Below are 22,198 nucleotides of genomic sequence, written 5' to 3'. Positions count from 1 at the left end.
TGTGTGTGTGTGTGTGTCTCGGACACTGGCTTATTTGTAAAGTTAACGTTGGCACCTCTGATGCCTCTGCCAGCTCTTGAGAACCTGATTCTCATTTCCTCTTTCAGGGCACCTTCCCTTAGAGACAGCCTGACAAACATACGAAGGAACTTCAAAAAGTTCGTGATAAAACTGAATTGAAGGAGAATGGACATTTTCCACGAACCTTTTGAAGCCACTTCTTTTTCTCCCTGAACCTTACATAGCCAGGGATTGACCCGTAAGAGATGTCTGTGTATTTCCAGACAAACGGACGCAGGTCAGTATTAAGGAAGGTTGGTTCCCGCAGTGGGAAATTCTCTTTGGAGACTTGATTTTATACATTTAAACCAGCAATGAAGGAGTCCTGGTGACACTGGAATAAGCACAGGACTCCTAACTCAAGGTTTGGGGTTCAAATACAGTTGCTGCTCCCAGGGAGAAAGATGAGGCTGTTAAGTCTTGGAAGTCCAAAGGAGCAGTTTTTTAGTCACTGTAAGTGGGAATTGGCTTGGTAGCAGTGAGATTTAAACCAGCAGTGTTTTAACAGTGAAAACCACAGGAGATTTTGACTTTTGTCTTAAAGTTGCAATTAACCAGCTGATTGACTTTGGTCAAATCCCTTCCTCTATTGGATTTGATATTTCTCCCTTTTCAAAAGAGGGTGTTGAATTAGATCATTTGGTTCTTACTGCCCCCTACTATTCCCACAGCACAATTAAAGGATAAAATAATGACTAAAAATTCGATCTTCTGGGAGAGACAAGAGTGAGGAATGAAGGATACAGAGATTGTTTTTAAAGGCTGTGCTTGTGATTTTTAACTCTAAATTTTCAGACTTCTCGATTAGATGACAGGTGCTGTCTTTCTCTTTAGAACTTACAATGCTATGATTGTAACGTCATCTTAGGGTGAATAGAGATACTTTTCTGTGTGTTTGTTTAAATGACCCAATTCTCAGAGGTCCACACTTTATCATTATAAAAAGAGAGTAAGGTGTACTATAGGGGAAGGGTGGTAAAACTAGATTTTGGGACATTAAGGTGATAGTAGTGAAATAAAGCAGCACTTGAACAGGATTTGAACACCTGACTCCTCTCAGCATTGATACTTCCTCATTGTTGGATTTGAACAAGCCCACTTAACTCTCTGTGTCTCACTTATTTTTAACAGAGTCCAAACTGGATGATTTCTGGGGTCTCTTTTAGCCTTTATCTTTTCGCAGACTTTTTTAAAAAATCTGAACAACCTGATGAATGTAGTGTTTGTTGCATTTTAGACAAAAGAGGCTGCCCTAGTCAATCAACATAAATGTTCTATGATGTGAGAAAGCCAAAAACCAAGCCCACTGCCATAGAATCAACGCTGACTCATAGCGACCCCATAGGACAGGATAAAATGCTTGTTCATTTCTAAGGCTGTAACTGTTTACAGGATTGGAAAGCCCCATCTTTCTCCCCGGGGAGTGGCTGCTGGTTTCGAACTGCTGACTTTGGAGTTAGCAGCCCAACACTACCAATATGAAAGAAGGGACCCTCATGATGTGAGGAGTGGGATCAAACGAAGTGACATACAAGAATACTGTGATATAAGCGAGTGAGTCCAAGAGGACCTGAGCCTGAAGAGCAGGGATGCCCCTGACCAGCTGTGACGGAGGAGAATGGAAAGCTTTAAATGGTAGAAGAGTGTTTCTGGTGAAGGTGATGAGAAGTGCATTGATGTATAGTAGCTTGAAACACGCGATTGTAAAGAATCTAGCTAGTCTAGAGGATAGTTGAGTCTAGCTCCACTGTGGGACTGAAAGCTTCATGGGGAGAGAGACTTCATCACAACCTGCCACTTCTAGGCAGTAAGCGAGTGAATGAGTGAGTGAGTAATGAATAAGCAGCAGAAATCAAGAAAAGGGGGATTTCTCCAAAGAGTTGTGATTAATTAGATATAGAATGAAAAAATGATCAGGAATTTTATAAAGGAAGAGGTCCCTAAGCTTTGGAGCCTGCTGCTGGATAAGTTGGATTACTCGTCTACTTTCCTTTGTATTACGAAGAGAAGACACATGCCTCCTAGGACCTTGTATGATCTGAGGATGGATGGAAGCAAGTCAGTAGTCGAATAAGCAAGGGATAGAGGAGGATGTTGGCAAGATGGCACAGGTAATAGGAGATTAGGGAGTACAGGGATGAAGATGGGATTTTTATAGGTGCCAGCAGGTGCCAGAATTAAAAATATGTGATATTAGAGAGTTGAAAAGAGAACATCATTCTGTAAGCAAGAAAACATTGGTGTTCCTCTGTAACAGATGGGGATAGTACTGTGAGTTAAAGGCTAAAAGGGAAATTATTTGGGATCTGCCCAAATGAGTAAGTAGGGGATAGTGTAATTTTGTTGGGGGTGTTAGGAGATTTGAACTGTCCTGATGGAAGGAAAAGAGTACCTCTACAAAAAATTGTGTTTTGGAAGAGCCCCAGTTTAAAGAATGCTCAAAGATGACTTCAGCTAATTGCGTAGAATGCACTGAGGCCACCAGGACAGAATGATGCTTCCTGTGGCTAACATCTGCCCAACACAGCCACCGAATGACTGTACGTTACCCCAGGCTGCTGAAGGCTAGTATGTGGAAACCTCAATTAGATGGACTACAAGCCCTGGATTATGAGGAGAGGCGTGGTCAGAGGAAGCTATGTCAGAGCATCCCAAAGCCCTAAGCATTGGGGCATAGCTCTGGAATGCAGGAAGACAGCTGCAATGCCAGATGGCTGAGTTGATGACAGCCTGTGTCGTATCAGCTGGGAAATGGCCTTGGAGGCAGGACATCTGAATTCCAGCTAGAAATTTGACAGTATGCGACTTTGGGCAAGTGACTTGCCCTGTCCTGACTCAGTTTGTCCAGCTGAACATTGAGGGAACCGTGACTTAGCCTGGCTTCGCTCACTTGTAAGGGAACTCGGGATGAGCTACAGTGTGTCTGAGCCAGCCCTGTGACATAGCCTATCAAATTCTAGGTGCGTCAGCTTGGGTATTGTTTGCTATGTTTTTATCTTGCAAGATGATGTGCGGTTTTAATCATATTCTCAGATGGGTTTGTAACCCCTAAAATTTAATCACTTTGTGACTAGATAGTCTCTGAGGTTCCCTTCAACTCTTAACATTTTGGGGTTCTGTAATTCTATCAGAATGACATTTCTTTGAGATTCAGAGCCTGAAGCTCTAGAACTTAGTAATTCTGGATAAAACACCTAGTGCTGCAGCTATAACAACATAAATGAGCCCTGGTGGTGTAGTGGTTACATGTTGAGTGGCAAGCCTCATGGTCCCAAGTTCGAAGCCCTCAGCAGTTCTGTGGGAGAAGACTGGACTTCCTCCCCTGTAAGCAGTTACAGTCCGGGAAACCCATGGGTCAGTGTTGCCTCTGGCAGTTGAGTTCGAGCGGCTGCAGTAGTCGTCTTCATGGATGGAGGTAACCTCATGTTGGTTCTCACCTGCCCTCACCTTCTGTTAAGAGCCTCCAACTCATCTTTCGCTAATGTTGATAACTGATTTCCTGCCTGGCCTCTCTCCCTTGTAACCTACTACCATGGACCATGTCTCCCTTGACACCCTTCCCTTAGGACGGCACAGGGTTTAGTGGAAAAAAGAGAAAGCCACTAGTAAATTTGCTTCACTTGTTTTAGCCCCTCACTCCACTAAAAGAAAACCAGTTAGAGAGTGGGGAGAGGGAGAGAAAAAACATGTGCAAGATAAGCCATGGCCACTTCGGAGTTTGCATGTATTACTTGCTTTTGTTGTTGATTTTGTTTTTTTCAAACCAGAGAAGACAGGCCCTTGCTGCTCAGAGCTTGGAATCATGTACTCACAATAGCTTCATGGGGTATTCCACTGAAATGACTCAAAAAAGACCACACTCACTGCCGTCGATTGGATTCCGACTCGGGGGGACCTGTAGGACAGGGTAACATCGCTCCTGGGTGTTTCTGAAACGAACGCTTTAGAGGAGCGGGAAGCCTCGTCTTTCTCCTGCGGAGCTGCTGGTTGTTTCAAACTGTGAACCTTTTGGTCTGCAGCCCAATGTGTAACCCCTCCGCCAATGAAGATGAGCACAGTTCTACTTGAAGAAACTTCGTTGTCCTCTCAAGAGATGGATGGGGGTAGGGTAAAATAAACAAGTCCTTTAGTGAAGAGGTTTTTTTGTTTTGGTTTTGGTCCCATGAACATTTTCTGAGTCCCTTACTTGGATTGGATTGGAAAGGACCAGTCACTTCCGCTGGCCATAGTTCCTGACTGCCAGACCTCATTCTGAAGGCTAGAGAGCTTATCCTTTAGGGCCCATCGTTTTGCTTCACCAGCCCCTTTCCCACTAGAGATTTGCAGGAGGGAGTCGTTCCTCCTCCTGTGAAGTAGGTTGCTATGAGACCAGATCTTTCATTCTAGACATGGTCTGAGAAATAGGAATGGTTTCACCAAAATGGGTAGCTTTTCTCAGAATCTCTGATGGTTAGTGATAACATACACTGAGTATTAAAAAGACTGTTTGTGGATTTCCTGGAGACCTGATCTTTGAATAATGTTATATACCATTATTTTTGTGCGAAGATGCTTTTCTGAATTGTAAGAAAATGGAATTGCTTACTATGTTCGATGAAATGTAAGGTAGATACTATCTAATTGAAATGCGGTGCAGGGAGTATGTTGTCTCCAGAAGCAACAAACCCACTGCCATCTAGTTGATTATGACACATAGCAACTGTATATAGGGTTTCTGAGGCTGTAAATCTCTCTCTCTCTCTCTCTCTCACTCTCGGAGCTGCTGGTAGTTTTGAACTACTAACTTGACAGCCCAATTCACGAAGCATCACTGGGGCTCTTAGGTTCTATGTTGGCCACCGGGGGTGCTAAATCCACTGATTCATATAAGAACCACAAGAGAGTAGGGAATAATCACTGTTAGGATAATAAGAAGAGGGTGTAAATTATTAACTGGTGTAGATCCGGGGAAGAAAAAAAGGGTACAAGGACTGAGATTTTTGGGTAAGGGATGACCAGTCAAGAACATGAGGTCTGAAGGATTAGGGTTGTCAGGATTCTGGGTGGTGAAGCTTGGAAGCTGGAGGATTGGTCTCTCATTTAATCCATGAGTGGGTTGGTGTGTGTTGGTTAATAAACGTAGAGACTTTCATGTGCTCTCAGATAGCTAGCTGTGTACGCCGTGTGTCCTTAAAGCCACTGCCATTGAGTTGATTCTGATACACAGTGACCCTATAGCGTTTCAGAGGTTCTCAATCCTTATAGGAGCAGAGAGCCTCAACTTGCTGCTAACTGAGCTTGCAGTTAGCAGTCCAGAGCTTACCAGACTGTGCCAGCAAGGGAGTGAAACTGATCGCATTGTCATTTGCTTCCAGTCACTCCTTAAGCCAGGGGTCCTCAAACTTTTTAAACAGGGGGCAGTTCACCGTCCCTCAGACCCGTTGGAGGGCCAGACTATAGTTTCAAAAAAAACTATGAACAAATTCCTATGCACGCTGCACATATCTTATTTTGAAGCAAAAAGCCAAATGGGGCAAAAACACTGGTTATATGTCGGTTATATGTCCTCAGTGGGCCACAAGTGGCCCGCAGGCTGTAGTTTGAGGAAGCTTGCAAGGAACCCTAGTGCTTTAGGAGGCCCTGAGAGCAAGAACCACAGAATAGATTGTGTATTCATACAGGTAGCCATAGACCATCAAAAAGCAGACTAGACTTCTTGAGCCAGCAGGTCTTTGTAGAACTAACTGCTGGCAATCCAGATTAGGTTTTAATAGTAAGAGATCAGAGTGGTGGGAGGGGAGAGAAAAGTCGGTCCTCTTCCGGGATTGAGAAATGCAGAAACAGCCGTTCTGTGTCTCACTATATTGTGCTACGATTTAACTCAGAGCTAGCATTTTTCCTAATTTTGCCACGGATAACATGATAGGATGATTCTAGGCACTGTCTTAATGTAGTTGCTTCTTTATCTTAACCTGGATCACAGATGCCAGATGTTCATTCTTTGGCAGAAATTGATGCGTAGTTGCACAAATAAAGCAGGACCATAGATCATCCATTATATTCACTCAAGTATGTTATTTTACCAAAAAAGGAATTTTCTTTTTAGCAGAATGTTGAAGTCTTTTAATGGTAAGCTATCAAAGCCACTTTCTTAATGGAAAGGATGCCTTTGAACAATGTATTTTATTTACAGAATTTCTTTATCACTAGTAGAGAGAACGTAGAGATTTCAGTATACCATGTGGATTCTCTTTCAGCAACAACTGACCTATGATAACCAAAGAGTTTATCTTACAGATGAGGATGCTGATTTTCAGGAAGGACAAATGCTTTGCCCAGAGACTCTCATTTGTAGAAAATTGCAGAATTGGGATGAAGTCCTTTTTGTTTTGTTTCCTATTCCATTTGTCTATGTCAGCATACCGTTATTTCTTCCATTCTTTTAAAGAATTTATTTATATATATGTGTGTGTGTGTGTGTGTGTGTGTGTATATATATATAATTTTTTTTTCCCATTTCCTCCGTTCTTTGCAGGAGAGAGACTTCAGGTTCTCCTGGCCTCCTAGTCAGCAGAGTTGTGTGCTGTGTGGTTCTTGTCCACTCGGGCTTTCTCCCACTAACGTGCCCGACCTCCTCAGAGTGTAGTGTGCTGCTCAACTTAAAACCCTTTAATGTTTCCTGAAGTGATTAAGATGAAAAATTCTACTTAAACGCCTTTTGTCTTATTAACCTCCTGTACCTCAGCCCCTTTCATTTTAACAAAGAACTTTTACAAGAACCAAGCTCCTTCCCAGAAACCAGCCTCTCTCTCTACATGCTGTTTGAATGCCTAGAAGTACTCGCCTGCCTTCCATGTCCTCTTTTTGCCTTAATTTTTGCTTTTTCTTCAGTTACTGTCTAAATCAGTGGTTCTCAACCTTCCTAATGCCGCGACCCTTTAATACAGTTCCTCATGTTGTGGTGACCCTCCATCTATGAAATTATTTTCATTGCTACTTCATACCTGTAATTTTCCTTCTGTTATGAATCGGGTGACCTCTGTGAAACGGTCATTCGACCCCCAAAGGGGTTGCGACCCACAGGTTGACAAACGATCTAAATAGCGTTTTCCCTAGGAAAAAACATCAATGACCCCGGCAGAATCCCTTTGCTATATTTTAAAACATGATGTAAACAAAGGATACCATTGTTGCATCTTGGCTGAAAGCCAAGAGAACCAGAAAGATGTTTACTTGTATTTTGTTGACTGTGCTTGCTGACATTCACATGTATGGAGCACAACAGATTATGGATAACATTGCGAAGATTGGGAGCTCTAGAATACTTAATTGCACCTATGTGGAACGTGTACACAGGCCTCCAAGCCGTTGTTTGAACAGAACAAGGAGATGCTTCATAGTTCAAAGGTAGGAAAGGTGTGTTTCAGGGCTGTGTCCTTTCACCATATTTATTCAGTATGAATGCTGAGCAAGTCGTTCTAGACGCTAGACTGCATGGAGAAAAATGTGGAATTAGGGTTGGAGAAAGGCACATCAGCAATTTGCAGTATGCATGTGACAGTCTGCTTGCCGAAAGGGAGAGAACTTGAAGCACTTGCTGATGAAGATCAGAGAGTCCAGGATTCTCTATGGAATATAGCTCAATAAAAGAGAAGCAAAACCCTAAAACCTTACCAGTCAGCAGCAGCCTGATAAATGGAGGAAAGATGAAAGTCAGTATTTTTTTCTCTCTCGTTTGTTTTCTTTTTTAACATTTCCTTTTGATTCTTTCTTAGACTTTCTATTTCTCTGCGCACATTACCCATCTGTTCTTGCACGTTGTCTACTTTTTCATTAAAGTCCTGTGGGTCCTGTGCCCTCCTAACAGTAGTTACTATATTTCAGCCCATGGCTGCAGCCACAGTGTCATTCTCTACTTGACGGACTTCCTATCTTTTGCTGACCCTCAACTTTGCCAAACATGAGGTCCTTTTTCAGGTCCCTCCCGATACCATGTCCAGAGCACACCTCAGGTCTAAGGACACTTCTTCTAAGACAGATCGTTCATTCTTCTGACAATCCATGGGACATTCAATATTTTTTACCAATGCCACAATTCAAACACATCACTTCTTTGTTGTTGTTGTTGTTGTTGTTGTTGTTAGGTGCCGTGAAATCATTTCCGACCCTCATTGACACTATGTACAACTGATCAAAACACTGCCTGGCCTTGTACCATCCTCACAATCGTTCTGATGTTTCATCCCATGGCTGCAGCCACTGAGGCAGTCCATCTTGTTCGGGGCGTTCTCTGTTATTACCCCTCCAGCTCTCCTAAGCATCATGTCCTTCTCCAAAGTCGGTGAGAATAAGTCACCGTCCTTGATTCGAAGGAACATTCCAGCTTCTCCCGAGACAGATTTGTTTGTTCTTCTGGCAGTCCATGTCTAAATTCAAATGCATCCGTTGTTCTTTAAACTTCCTTATCCAGTGCCCAACTTTCATATGCATAGGGGACTATTAAAAATACCATGGCTTGGGTCAGGCACACCTTAGTCCACATACTAACACCTTTCTTTTAGTACACTCTAAAGAGAGGTCTGGGGCAGCAGATTTATTTAATGCAATTTGATCTCTTGACTGCTGCTTTTGTGAATATTGATTGTGGACCTAAGCAAGGTGAAATCCTTGACAACTTCACTCCTTGTTTATTCTGATGTACGTCCAGCTGTGAGGATGTTGCTTTTCTCTATCTTGAGTTGTAATCCTTATTGAAGGCTGCAGTCTTTTATCTTCACCAGCAAGTGCTTCATGTCTTCTCCTCACTGTCAGCAAGCAAGGTTTGTCACCTGTGTATTACAGATTGTTAATAAGTCTTCTTCCAACCCTGGTGCCACATTCTTCTTCATATAATCTATCTTCTCTAATTGCTCAGCCTACAGATTGAATAAGTAGGGTAAAAGGATACAGTTCTGATGCACACCTTTCCGGATTTTAGCCTGTTCAGTATTCTCTGGTTCTGAGTGTACAACTACTTCTTGTTCCATGTGCAGATTCCACATGATCCCAATGTCATGTTCTAGGATTTCCATTTTTTCAAACTGTCCATAATTTGTTATGATCCACACACTTGAATGCCATTCAGTCAATAAAACACAAGTGAACATCTTTCTGGTTTCTCTGCTTTTAATCTAGATCCATTAGACATCAGCAAAGATATCCCTCGTTTAACATCCTCTTCTGAATCCAAAGTGAATCTCTCGCAGCTCCCTGTCAGTGTATTGCTGCAATCATTGTTGGATAATCTTACCACAAATTTACTGGCATGTAATATAAATGAAATTGTTCTATAATTTGAGCATGCTGTTGGGTTCCTTTTCTTTGGAAGTGGCACAAATATTGATCTCTTCCAGGCAGTTAGCCAAGTGGTTGACTTCTGAATTTCACAGCATAGTGAGAGAGTGCTTCCTGTGCTTCATCAGCCTGTTGAAACATTTCACTTGGTATTCCATCAATTCCTGGAGCCTTGTTTTTGGCTAATGCTTGCAGTGCAGTTTAGATTTCTGCCTTCGTTACCATTGATTCTTGCTGAAATGCTGCATCTTGAAATGTTAACAAGTTCTTTTCACTCTATTGACTATTCTTTCCATCTCTTGATGCTTTCTGCATCATTCAATATTTTGCCCATGGAAACGTTCAATATTGCAACTCAAGGCTTGACTTTTTTCTTGAGTTCTTTCAGTTTAAGATAGAGTTAGCTTGTTCTTTTTGGTTTTTCTAACTGTAGGTTTTGCACATTTTGTTATATTTTCCTTTGTTTTCTTGAGAGTCCTTTTGAAATTTTTTGTTCAGTTCTTTTATGTCATCATTTCTTTCACTTGCCTTAACTACTCTATGAAGCCAAGGACTAGAGAGCCCTCAGATTATCTCAGTAATCTGTTGTAAGAGATTTCTTAAAGTGTATTCTGAGCAAGGATCAAAAGGAAGGGACGAGCCAGTCAGGGTGCAGTAGTTTTTTTAATGCTTCTTAACCCCCTACCCGCTCCCAACCCCATCATGATCCCAATTCTATCTTATAAATCCGGCTAGACCAGAGCATGTACCCAGGTACAGATAAGAGCAGGAAACACAGCGATTCCAGGACAGATAAACCCTTCAGGACCAGTAATAAGAGTAGCGATACCAGGAGGATAAGGGGAAGTGGGGGGAGAAAGGAAACGGATCACAATGATATACCTATAAGCTACCCCTCCCAGGGGGATGGACAACAAAAAAATGGGTGATGGGAGACATCGGTCAGTGTAAGGCATGAAAAAATAATAATTATAAATTTTCAAGGGCTCATGAGGGAGGGAGGGGGAAAATCAGGAGCTGACACCAAGGGCTAAAGTAGAAAGAAAATGTTTTGAAAATGATGATGGCAACATATGTACAAATGTGATTGGCACAATGGATGTATGTATGGATTGTGATAAGAGCTGTGCGAGCCCCCAGTAAAATGATTTTTTTTAAAAAAAGATCCTGTAAATTTAAATGGTACTATTAAGACAAAATATTAAACTATTTCATACATACATACTTAAAAAAGTATATTTTGGACAGTAGTTCTTAATCGATATGTTTCTCCAATACTGTTCTCATTGGATCACATATTTATATTATACTTCTCATTAGTAGAAAGACAAACATTATATCTTCCTAAACTTGATATAGACCTTTTAATTATTCCTCTATGCCAGGTATCTCATTAACTTTATTAGCCACACAGAATCCAGGCCATGTTGCTGGTAATACTGTCTGCAGAAGCACAGACAAAAATCACCCCACTGAGAGTTGTATGATAATCCCTCAGATTTACAATCTAGAAAAAATATATTTAAGATTCAAGATAGCCTAAAGTGCCATTTGGGATCCTTTGTAGGATTGTGATAGGAGCCCTGGTGGCATAGGGGTTACACATTGCGCTGCAGTCTGCAAGGTCAGCGTTTGAAAGACTGGGCTTTCTCCTCCGGTAAATAGTTCCAGTCTCGGAAACCCACAGTGGGGTCGCTATGAGTCAGCATGAACTCCATGGTAATTAGTTTGGTGGCATTGTGGGAAAAACACTGGGCTTCTAAGGTGCTCAGCCCAAACAGAAACAACAAACAAAACACAAACCCACTGTTATTAAGTTGATACGGGCTCATAAGGACACTGTCTAAGGTTTCCAAGACTGAATCATAACAGAAGCAGACATCCTTATCTACCTCCAGCCGCTGAGGGGTGTAAACCTGCCTACCTAGCACGAAGGGACAGTGAAGCGAGGTTGCTTGCAATGGCTCTTCTCGAGAAATGCCGTGTGAAGGACTCTAACTCCGGAGCGGATGGCTTTGCTATTCCCCTGGGGAGAAAAGTAAGCCAGATCAGAAGTAGGCAGGAAGAGGTCCTGGCAACTCCTTTAGACGCCTTTATCCAAGCAGAACCATGCTAGGGTTTGCAGTGGCTGCTTACTTGTTTGGAAGTGGATCCCTCCGCCTTTATTCTGAAGTGCATATGTGGACCCGGACCTCGCAAATTGTAGGTAGCAGCTGGGTACTACTCATTTGTACCACCCACCACCCAGGGACTCCCAGGACTCCTGAGAAGGTCTGTATTTTTTATCAAGTTCAAAATGGTCTCTGAGTCCACTAGTGTATTCTAAACCTCTCACTTTATAGGTAAGAGCACAAAGTATCTAAAAGATTGCCCCAAGTTCATAAAAGTAGTTTGTGTCAGATCTAGGACTAAACTTTCCATAACCCCCTTTACCTTCTGTGTTAGACCCAGTCTCAGATTGCAGGTTGATGGAGTTGTACAGAGCTTTGATTACCTAGTTTAGTAATCTATACATGTAAAATTTAGACCTTTAAAGAAATTTCTTTCAGTGCATTATCTTGAAAGGAACAGTACAATTTAGAGGAACCCAGGACTCCTGTTTCTGTAGTTCTTTGCATTCAAAATAATGCTTGTCTATATCCTCTATGGATTGTTAGGAAAATAACTGGTGGCTTTTGCCACCGAATTATTGAATGTAGTTTGGTCTATTGTAATAGGACTGTCTGTGTGTCTAAGGTCCCTGGGTAGTCCAAACAGTTGGCGCTTAATCTTTAGGTTGGCAGTTCGAACCCACCATGGAAGAAAGGCCTGTTGACCAGCTTCCTAAAGAATACAGCATGAAAAGGCTGTGAAGCACTTCTGCCGTATATCACACCATTGTCGCGCCAGGAGTCAGAATCAACTTGACAGCAATGGGTGTGGTTTTTCTTTGAGTGTGGTCTCTTTGTATTTTAAAGTAAACATTGTTCTACTAGGTGTTATAAGGATGATTCTGTATGTGGGCTTGGTGTGCTTCTTCAGTCCTCTCGTCTCTGCTTTTAGGAGCTTGGAACTGAGAACCAGAATAAGATTCGCTGCTTAATACTGAAGACAGCGCGCTAATGGGGCCACGGAAGAAAGGTGTTAAAACGTGTCTCATGAATAATGAAATCCCGGAGGACACAATAGCAGATGAAACGAAGGACTATATGAATCAACTTTCACATGAAGTGCTTTGCCATATCTTCAGGTAATATTCTGTTGGATTTCACTTGCACCTACTGGAGTGTATAAGTAAGAGCAAACCCTAAATCCTAGTCTTGTACTATCCAGTGTTGCTGCAACTTAAACATATTAAAATCTTGGTTTTTGGCTCCATTAGCTATATTTCAGGTGCTGAGTAGCCATATGTGGCTGCTGGCTACTGTGTAGGGCAGCATAGGCGTTGCAGATAGAGAATCTGGGACCGCCTTGCTCTACTTGATAGCATTTCTGAGTTTCTGGAAAGTTTCGTTGACTGGTAGGTCTGCTACCTTGTGTCATTACAGCGTGGTGAGTGAAAGAAAGAGACAAGATGTTCCCATCTCTCACAATATACTTGTGGTATTGAAATAGAACAACAGTAGAGGTTAGTTGAAAGTTCCAGGATGGAAGAAATAAAAAGAAGCTTGGAAAAGAGGAGGTTGTAACTCAGATGAGGTAGCCTCACTGCTTTTGCCATATTGTTTCTCAGCTCGGACTTAAAAGAAGCGTGTGGAAAGAAATTGTCTACCACGCCATTGTCCACATCTGTTAATGGAGAAAATGGTTTCTTGGAAGTGGAGGTCTAAATAGGGAGCAGAGGGGAGTTTGTTTTTAGTGGAAGGCGTTGAGTGAAATAATTGGCTGGGTTCCCGTTGGCCACGTTCACCACATTCATTTCTCTGTGTCTTTCTTTCGTTTGCCTGCCTCACACTGAACTGCGTTGAGGTTCTCTACTCTGCATTCTCTTTCCTGTTCACTCTTCCTCCAACCACCATGTTCCCCCCCTCCCCCTTTTTAATTCGCTGCCCTGTGGTTGAGAGGATGTTCTTACTCACAGCTCCATGTTAATTCCTTTCTTTCAAAGGTACCTCCCTCTGCAGGATATCATGTGCATGGAATGTCTCTCCCGAAAGCTGAAGGAAGCAGTGACGCTCTATCTGAGAGTTGTCCGAGTTGTGGATCTTTGTGCAGGGCGGTGGTGGGAATACATGCCAAGTGGTAAGTGAGTTCACTTCTGGGGGACAGAGGAGCCCTATGGGTGAGCACGCATGATGATGCTGGCAAACATTCAAAGGCAGTGAGTGTCGTCATGTCAATAGGGACGTTGGATTTTGAAGTATTAGAGTTCAAAGGTGCATTTTGCCTGAATTTGTTAATTTAATGGTCTGCTTATTTTAGTTCTTACACCTTTAAGAGATTACTTCAACCAGTTCCAAAAAATATATGTTTGCAAAACATATGTGGTGCTTTTGCTTAAGGTTAGGTCAAGTATTATATGGTATAGGCTTTCTGGCGAATGAGAGTATGCTCTGTCATTATTTCTCTTTATACCCCAGCTGTACCTTTGCTTAAACAAACGCTTATGCATTTTTGTTAAGTGACTCTAGTCAGGGACAGAAATTGCTCTTCTGAGACTTCCTTTCTTAACCACTCTGCCGAGGCCTGTAGTTGGCCCTCCTGGAGAAGATGAAACAGTGGAGCAGGTCTTCCCCACCTCCCAGGGTCGCTGTGAGTCAGAATTCTCTTGGTGGTCCTGGGTTTGGCATACTAAGCCATAGGGAGCCTCACTGACACAGCAGGTAAGCACTTGGCTGCTAGCTGGCCACTGCGGGAGAACGTTGTAACAGTATTTTCGTTAAGACTGGAAGCCTCAGCCTTGGAAACCCCATGTGGCAGTTCTTCCTTGTCCGATAGGGTCAACTCTGAGTTAACCTTTGACTTGACAGTAGTGGGTTTGGTAAATAAATAAGACATTGACCTTGCAGATAAAGAATTCATAGCAGCCTAACTACAAAGCGAACTCATTTGTAGAGACTATTGGAAAAGAAAGTGGATGGATTTAGCTAAGCAGAGCACAAAACTATAAAGCCAGCTGAGGCTTCTTTTCAATTGAGACTAGTCCACTAATGAATGCCCTTTAGTTAACTGTTCTCAGTTTTATTTTGATCTATCCTTTTAACAGTCTTCTGTCACATCCAGCTGAAGAGTTTGCAAATGTGATGGGGTGTGGGGTGGAGCTTAATAGAAGCAAAAAGCTGAAGAGTTAATAGTTCTGTTGTATTTTGCAGAGGCTAGATTATCTCTGGACTAGTGGAGTATTGTACAGTCAGTCGATGGTGCTTTTCAAGAACGTCATCAAAGGTTTATTCACTATTTGGCGAAAGTAATTATGAGCTATATATATACTTTTTTGTTGAAAACATTGCCCAGACTAGAAGCTAGGATTTAACCTGGTGGAGGACAAAGTTCCATTGTCTTCATACTTAAAAAAGGATTCAGGTAATTCCAGAGGTGATCTTTCTTAGCTGGACAGAAAAAAAAAAAAAATGAGGCAGCATGAAGAAGATGCCCTTGCTCCGTAGCATGGATTTGCTTAAAGAGAGGGTAGTCCAGCAGCGACTCTAGAGACAGGGCACGAAGAGGCACCATAGCACAGTGCCCAGGTGATGTAATCTCAGCTTTAAGATTAAGTTAGAAAAGAATTTGCCTGCACATTGCTGGCTTCTTTTAAATTTGATAAATATCTTTCAGCCCAAAGCTTCCTGTCTCCAAAGAGTATAAAAAGAATAATACACTCTAGCCATGAGTAACCATACTCTCTCGAGAGAATAGACATTAGCAGTGGGCAGACTTGGTTTTGAATTCTGACTTTGCTCCTTAGTATCTCTTACTCTCCCCAAACTTCAGCTTTCACATTTGTAAGTGAGATGATACCTTTCTCCTTGGATTGTGAGAATAAATGAGAAAACTTGTAAAATGTGTAGCACCTTGAGTGGCTCAGTCAGCAAAGGTTGTTAGAGAAAATAATTATAGTTAGAGCATGTGTGAAAATGGCAGCACAGGGTGTAGGTAGATGGTGGCTTTGACGTCCTCTCACTTCACAAGGGGGAGGACAGAGAATGAAAACTAGCATCAGCCAGAGCCCATTGCTGTTATACCTTAATTCTGGCCCCGCCCATCCCTCCCCTGCATTCGATTGACTTTTCTGCTGCCTTTGGTCATTTGGTGCCATGGCCCCACAGAAGTCACAGCCCATCTTCAAAGTTAGAGGGTTTCTTTAGGAAGTTGCAGGTTATAATTCAGGATTAGACACGACTCAGGATGCAGTTCTTCATTCAGAACATCTTTTCAGGCTATGCCGTGGGTAAGCCGTTTTTTCAGCTCCTTAGCTCACCGGCCTGGTCTGTGCCCTGCTCAGGCAAGTGTTGGAAATCTCTTGATTTCCTCTAGAGCAGTGGTTCTCAACCTTCCTAATGCCGCGACCCTTTCATACAGTTCCTCATGTGGTGACCCCGCAACCATAAAATTATTTTCGTTGCTACTTCATAACTGTAATTTTGCTACTGTTATGATTTGGGCGACCCCTGTGAAAGGGTTGTTCGACTCCCAGGTTGAAAACCATTGCTCTAGTAAGTGCCTAGAGGTATACCACACTCTACAAGCAAGCCTCTTACAGGAAAGCTCTCAGTCGTTCTGTGTAGGTCGACACCCCCCCACCCTGTAGCTTATTTGATCTCTGATGATAGTTCCCTAGTTCTGCAGCTGCCACTTCGCCTTGGTGTTAGTCGTCTCTCTCTCCTGGGTCAAGGAGATCCAAAGGATGTGCTCTGCTCCCATTTTTTCATTTGTTTTTCAAGGAGGTTACTGAGGTCGAGCTTCTACTCTGGAACTGACTTTCCTTTTAAAACTAACAGGGTGGCTATACTTGGCAATCCCCTTGTTAGGGTTTCATACACCTTATTGGTATGTTCCCACTCCCACATGGGTTTTCTGCCACTTATTTACATTTTTAGTACTCTGTCCAATCTCCTGGTGAGCCACAAACACCTATTTTCTGGTCCCACCTACTCTTGGAGGTCCTTGACGCCAGACCCTTTAGTAGATGTTCCACTTTTTTTGCGATAAGTATATCACTTGAGCTATCCTTGCACAAATAGAACAACATTTGAAATCTTTAATATTATAAAATAGTCATTTGAGGCGTAGAGTTAATATTTATATTTGCTATCAGTTGGTAGGCAGCTGACTTTTTGGCATCCCCATTAATCAGGTAGAAGAAAGGGGGAAAAATGCCCCAGGAATAGATAAGCTATTACCTGTCTGAGATGTGTCTTCCTGTGTGAATAACCAGAAGCTCGTGCTGTGGAAGAAGGCTCCCTCCCTCCGTTCCCACCTTGTTGGTGCCTACTGTGGAGCACAGCTGGTCTCCCAGATAGCTAGCTTCCGATCAGCTCTGTAGCTGGTCATTTGGATCGGTGTGCTCTCTTGGTTAACTTGCATCTCAACTTTTTAAAAGAATGGATTATCCGAAATGGCCCGAGGAGCAGCAGCGATATCAAGGAAAAGTAGCGTCCATGGCATTCAGTTAAAAAATGCTGACCAATCTATCAAGCTGGCAGTGGAAACGGCAGTGGCAAATAGGAACTACACATTGGCACCTTAATGCATAGTACACATGCCATACCTACCATACCTTAGCTACACCTTTACCTGAGGGCAATGGTTAAGACAAAGGCCAGAATTATTGATGAGAATATTATTAAAACGACTAGAATAAATTGGGCAGAGCTGTGAGCTTCATGAACAGGAGTGAGGATCCTGTCTCACTGATAGCTTAAGCTGCGGTGTCACAGAGCACAGAGGGTCTCTTTAGGGCAGCGCTTCTCAACCTGTGGGTCACCACCCCTTTGGGGACTGAACAACCCTTTCACAGGGGTGGCCCAATTCATAACAGTAGCAAAATGATAGTTATGAAGTAGCAATGAAAATAATTTTATGGTTGGGAGGTCACCACAACATGAGAAACTGTATTAAAGGGTCGCTGCTTTAGGAAAGTTGAGAACCATTGGTTTAGGGAGTGCAGGAGGCTGGTGTTAGATCAGGTGGGTGGCCCCGTCCCACACACCAGTTAAACAAGTCTATGGCAGCCAGGTCAAAAATGTGTTCTCAGTTACAAATAAGATTCTATGCCTTTAAAAACAACATGTAGTCAATTGGACACCCCCTGTCAAAACAGTCACAAGGAAGAGAAGAGCCAGTCAGGGTGCAGTATAGCACCGATGAAACACATAACCTTCCTCTGGTTTTTAATGCTTCTGTGGCGCCCCCCCTCCCCCCCAACCATGACCCCAATTCTATCTTACAAATCTGTTTAGACCAGAGCATCCAGAACAGACAGACTCCTCAAAATCAATAAGGGGAGCAGCAATACTAGGAGGGTAAGGGTTGGGCGGGCGAGTAAGGGGGACGTGATCACAATGATCGACGTATGGCTCCCATGCCAGGGGGGCAGGCAGCAGAAAAGTGAGTTAAATGAGACCACCGTTGGTATAAGACACGAAAAAAAAATTTTAATTTTCAAGGTTGCATGGAGGAGGGAGGGTATGGGAGGGAGGAGGGAAAACGAGAAGCTGATGCCAGGGGCTCAAGTAGAATGAAGATGTTTCGAAAAAGATGACGACAGTATATGTATGGATATGTTTGGTGAAAGGGATATATGTATGGATGTGATAAGAGCTGTAAGAGCCCCAAATAAAATGATTTAAAACAAACAAACAAAACAAGTTAAAAACCCCTGCTGTAAAATACCAACTAAGAATAAGTGGTTTTTCTACCATTTTCTCTGTTAGCTCAGGGAGACTTTTTTTTTTTTTCCTTCAACCAGTTCACCTGTAGTCTTGGCCTTATGAGAATTAAAAAAGTCAATAATTTTCTTATTTAACGTGATAAAAGTTATATGTGTAGACTTAATGCTGATGGACCGAGAGAGAAACTGGGCTCTTGATGCTTCTGAACTTCTCAGGCTTCACAGATTCCAGCTTTCTCACGCTGCTGAAGAAGATGCCAGATGTTGAACAGCTTTATGGCCTTCACCCAAGATACCTTGAGAGGCGCAGGGTGCGGGGCCATGAGGCCTTTAGCATTCCAGGCGTCCTGGAAGCTTTGCAGGCCTGCCCAAACATAGTGGTGAGTGTACCTGCCTCAGCATTTCCCCCTCAACTGATGAATGAAACAATAAGCCAAATGAATGGCTGAAATGGAACCTGTTCACTCACATGCACATTTTATCCATCAGGGACTTTTATTTTACGTTCCGTTTACTTAGTGGACCTCTTCGGGGAGAGAGAAGCGTGGAATGCTAACCTGTGCGCCCTGGCGTTGTTTTCTAGGGTGTAGAGACCTCACACTTGGAATTGGTAGAATCGATTTGGACGTATATGCCGCATGTTCATATTTTGGGGAAATTTCGTAATCGGAATGGAGCATTTCCAATTCCTCCTGAAAATAAATTGAAAATTCCTATAGGAGCCAAAATTCAAACTTTACATTTAGTAGGTGAGTACACATTTCTTGCATCACTCCTGACAAATTGAAATGCAACTGCCTGTTGCCTGAAAGGGAATGATGAAAATGTTAGACATGGTTTTATGAATAGTTAATGCTCCCCACATGCTTTTGAGACTTAGATGACAATTCCCTGAAGGGCTCACTCGTCTATGCCAGGGTATTTGAAAGACAACGGCCTAGCCACCCCACGAGAAATGCCTTTTTGTGCTTTTTAAGAATAAATGTTCCAACAGAATATGGATATTATGGAACAGTATCATTAATATCACTTGCAAAATTTTGCTAAAGGTAATTTAAAAATGGTTGTAACAGTACATAGATAGGGAGCTGCCAGAAATTTAAGCTGGATTCAGAAGAGAATATAGAACTAGGGATGTCATTGCTAATGTCAGATGGATCTTGGCTGAAAGCAGAGAATACCAGAAAGATGTTTACCTGTGATTTATTGATTTGCAAAGACATTCATTTGTGTGGATTTTAACAAATTTTAATGGATAGCATATGGGAAGAATGGTAATTCTAGACCACTTTCTTGTGCTTCTGCAAAATTTCTCTATAGAAGAGGTGACCGTTTTAACAGAACAAGGGGTAGTATGTGGTTTAAGATCAGGAAGTGTGCATCAATCAGGGTCGCATCCTTTCATCATACTCATCAGCCTGAATGCTGAGCAAAGAATCTGAGAAGCTGGACCTTTTAGAGGGCATGGCATCAAGACTGGAGTAAGGGTCGTTACCAACTTGTGATACACAGGTAATGCAACCTTCCTTGGTGAATTTGCAGGTTGCAACCGTCATACGGATTGCTTATCAGCATATAAATCTTCACAATGTTGGGCCAATACACCACCTTGCGATAAAAAGAGGAAGACTGAAGTTGTCTGAGGTTTCATGTTACTTAGACCCACAACCGACACCAGGGGAAGGTGCACTTAAATCAAACAATGTGCAGGGTACATCTGCTGCAAAAGACCTGTTTAAAGTGTCAAACGGCAAAATGTCACCTGGAGGACTGAAGGTGCTCCTGATTCAAACCATGGCATTTTCATCCCCTCGTATGCGTGCAAAACCTGGACAGGGAGGCAGGCAGACGGAAGGAGAATCGGTAACTGAATCACGGTGTTGGTGAATGTACTGAAGACACCGTAGACTGCCAGAGGAACACGCAAACATGAGGAAGATCCTCAGGGAAATGGATTGACGTTGGTGGCTGCAACAGTGAACTGAAGCCCAGCGATTGTGAAATAGTGAGGATGGCATGGGACTTAGTAGTGTTCTGTTCTATTGTACATACTAGGTTTCCTATGAGTTGGAATTGACTCTGCATCTAGTGATAAATGTGCTGGTTTCATGTTGAATATCTGCTATATCCTAAAAAGTATCCTATGTATTGGTGATAGGCCTGAAAAATGAGAGATTTCTGAAGTGGAGGGCAGCGGGGTTGATAAAGGGACCAACTCTTAAATAAGGCCTATTTACATATTTGTGGAAGAAGATGAAGGATATTTAATCCTTCATTTACAAGATCTCAGGGAGTTTCTCTGATTAGGACTTGACCATCTTGTCTGAAATTAGATTTTTAGTTAGTAAAGGGACTAGGTTTGGTTCTTTTGTTTGTTTGTTTGTTGGTATATACTGTAGCTCATGGTGCCGATCAAAGTTCATTGCAGTCAATAAAATTGTTGAAATTCATCAGTTTGTGTGATTCATTCAGCAGTTCACATTTATGTTGTGCTGGTGATACAAAGGTGTTTAAGAAATTGATGAGCTTGGGGCGGGTTGTTTGTCTTTTTTGAAGCATGGGTTTCAGACAAAATGTGGATTGAGAATAGGGTATTTCTCTGTCTTTGGGTTGTTCTCATCTCTGTGATCTTTCCTTGGCAGTACTGCCTGTATTCATGTGTGGTGCTAAGCTTTGTGGATTTTGCACCTGAGTTTCAATTTGTGCCTTACATCCTTTGCTTTGCTTTCTTTGATCTCATCCTCAGTGCAATTTCCCATGTGTTCCCACACACGGTGCGTAGTTTAAGACTAAACTATACTTTGGAAGGGCAGATCAAGGAGTGATGCTTGTAGATTGGAATAGGAATAGTCTCAAAAGTTGAACTTTTAGAGAACCAATCATTAAATACTCCAGTGTTGCATTCTGTAGTCACGTTTGCTGGCAGGGGAGTGAGCTAGTTTTTCACCCACTGCTTGTTTGGTAATTACCACCCTGTGTACTTAGATTTCTCTCATATATTTGTGTCTCTTCTTGGACGTTTTTGTAAAAGCCTGCAGATTCAGGGTAAGGTTTTCGAATCGCCTCCCTCCTTTTAGCAGTGAGGAAGAATTATCTTCTTTCCCTCATTTGCTGAGCCCTTTGACTTGCGCATCCCTGTCTTACAGATGGACGGAGCCCCCTGTAGGCCTGCTACGAGTGTTCCGCCGCTCCTGGAACAGATCATGACATACATGCATTGATCTGAACTAGGAAAGTGAAGCACTCAGGTTTCTCATGTTCTCTGTGCCTGGCAGGCTGCCTTTCATAAGTCCTTAGTAAGTTTCATATCGTTTTAAAGAACAGCTTCAAGCTCTGTCTCTAGATATTTTCTAAAAACCCACAGTACTTAAAACCAGATAGCCTGCTTTGAAGGAGCCCTGATGGTATTGTGAGCTACTCATTGGCCTGCTAACCAATCACTAGGTCAGCAGTTTAAAGCCAGCAGGCACTCCTCAGAAGGAAAGTAAGGCTCTCGGCACCCTTAAATATTTATAGCCTCGGAAATCCCCAAGGTGGTTCTTCTCAGTCCTGTAGGGTCACTTGATGGCAGTGAGTTTGGCTTGTTTGGGGAGCTTACTCTGTGCTGAGAAGTCCTATTTTCCCATTGGGTGGGCAGAGGGCATGGGTAGCAGAAAAGGAGATTTGGGTTTCACTTCGTCACCATATGTTTTCAGTGACCTACTTTCCTTTCCCATCTTTAAATACAAAGTCTTTAAAATTTTTCTTTCACGATGTTCTTCATAAGTTTAACTTCATAGACTTTAATGAGATAGTTTGTAGTACGCTCTCAGGTTGAAAAATAGATATTTGCTCCAAATTGGTGGTGAGGTGGGTGTGGGAGACCTGGTAGGGCATGATCAAGGGGAATGTAACAAAGAGGAAGTGCTGAAACCCTGGTGGGGACTGAGCATGATGGTGGGACAGGAGGAAAATCAAGGGAAATAGAGGAAAGAGCTGGGAGGCAAAGGGCATTTATAGAGGTCTAGATAAAGACAT

The 22,198-nt window shown here is 42.5% G+C and overlaps 1 protein-coding gene across 4 annotated transcripts in view; it reads left to right on the top strand.

Moving 5' to 3' along the window:
• The first annotated feature begins 209 nt into the window (after positions 1-209).
• The window catches only part of FBXO38 (F-box protein 38), a 69,446-nt gene continuing 47,457 nt past the window's right edge, over positions 210-22,198 (top strand). The window contains exons 1-5 of one of the 4 annotated variants that reach the window (XM_045284479.1): positions 210-298; positions 12,415-12,601; positions 13,460-13,593; positions 18,398-18,561; positions 18,765-18,930. In XM_045284479.1, the coding sequence (XP_045140414.1) occupies positions 12,474-12,601; positions 13,460-13,593; positions 18,398-18,561; positions 18,765-18,930 (592 nt within the window). In that variant the 5' untranslated portion in view covers positions 210-298; positions 12,415-12,473. Of the gene's footprint in view, positions 299-7,345; positions 7,447-12,414; positions 12,602-13,459; positions 13,594-18,397; positions 18,562-18,764; positions 18,931-22,198 lie in introns of those variants that run through there. The other 3 variants (XM_004696709.3, XM_004696710.2, XM_004696711.2) reach the window with 3 other exon arrangements.

Source organism: Echinops telfairi, unplaced genomic scaffold (assembly GCF_000313985.2).
Source record: "Echinops telfairi isolate 266 unplaced genomic scaffold, ASM31398v2 ScPeMD7_7469;HRSCAF=8507_0, whole genome shotgun sequence".
Classification (NCBI taxonomy): domain Eukaryota; kingdom Metazoa; phylum Chordata; class Mammalia; order Afrosoricida; family Tenrecidae; genus Echinops; species Echinops telfairi.
This window is presented reverse-complemented; position numbering and strand designations above follow the sequence as displayed.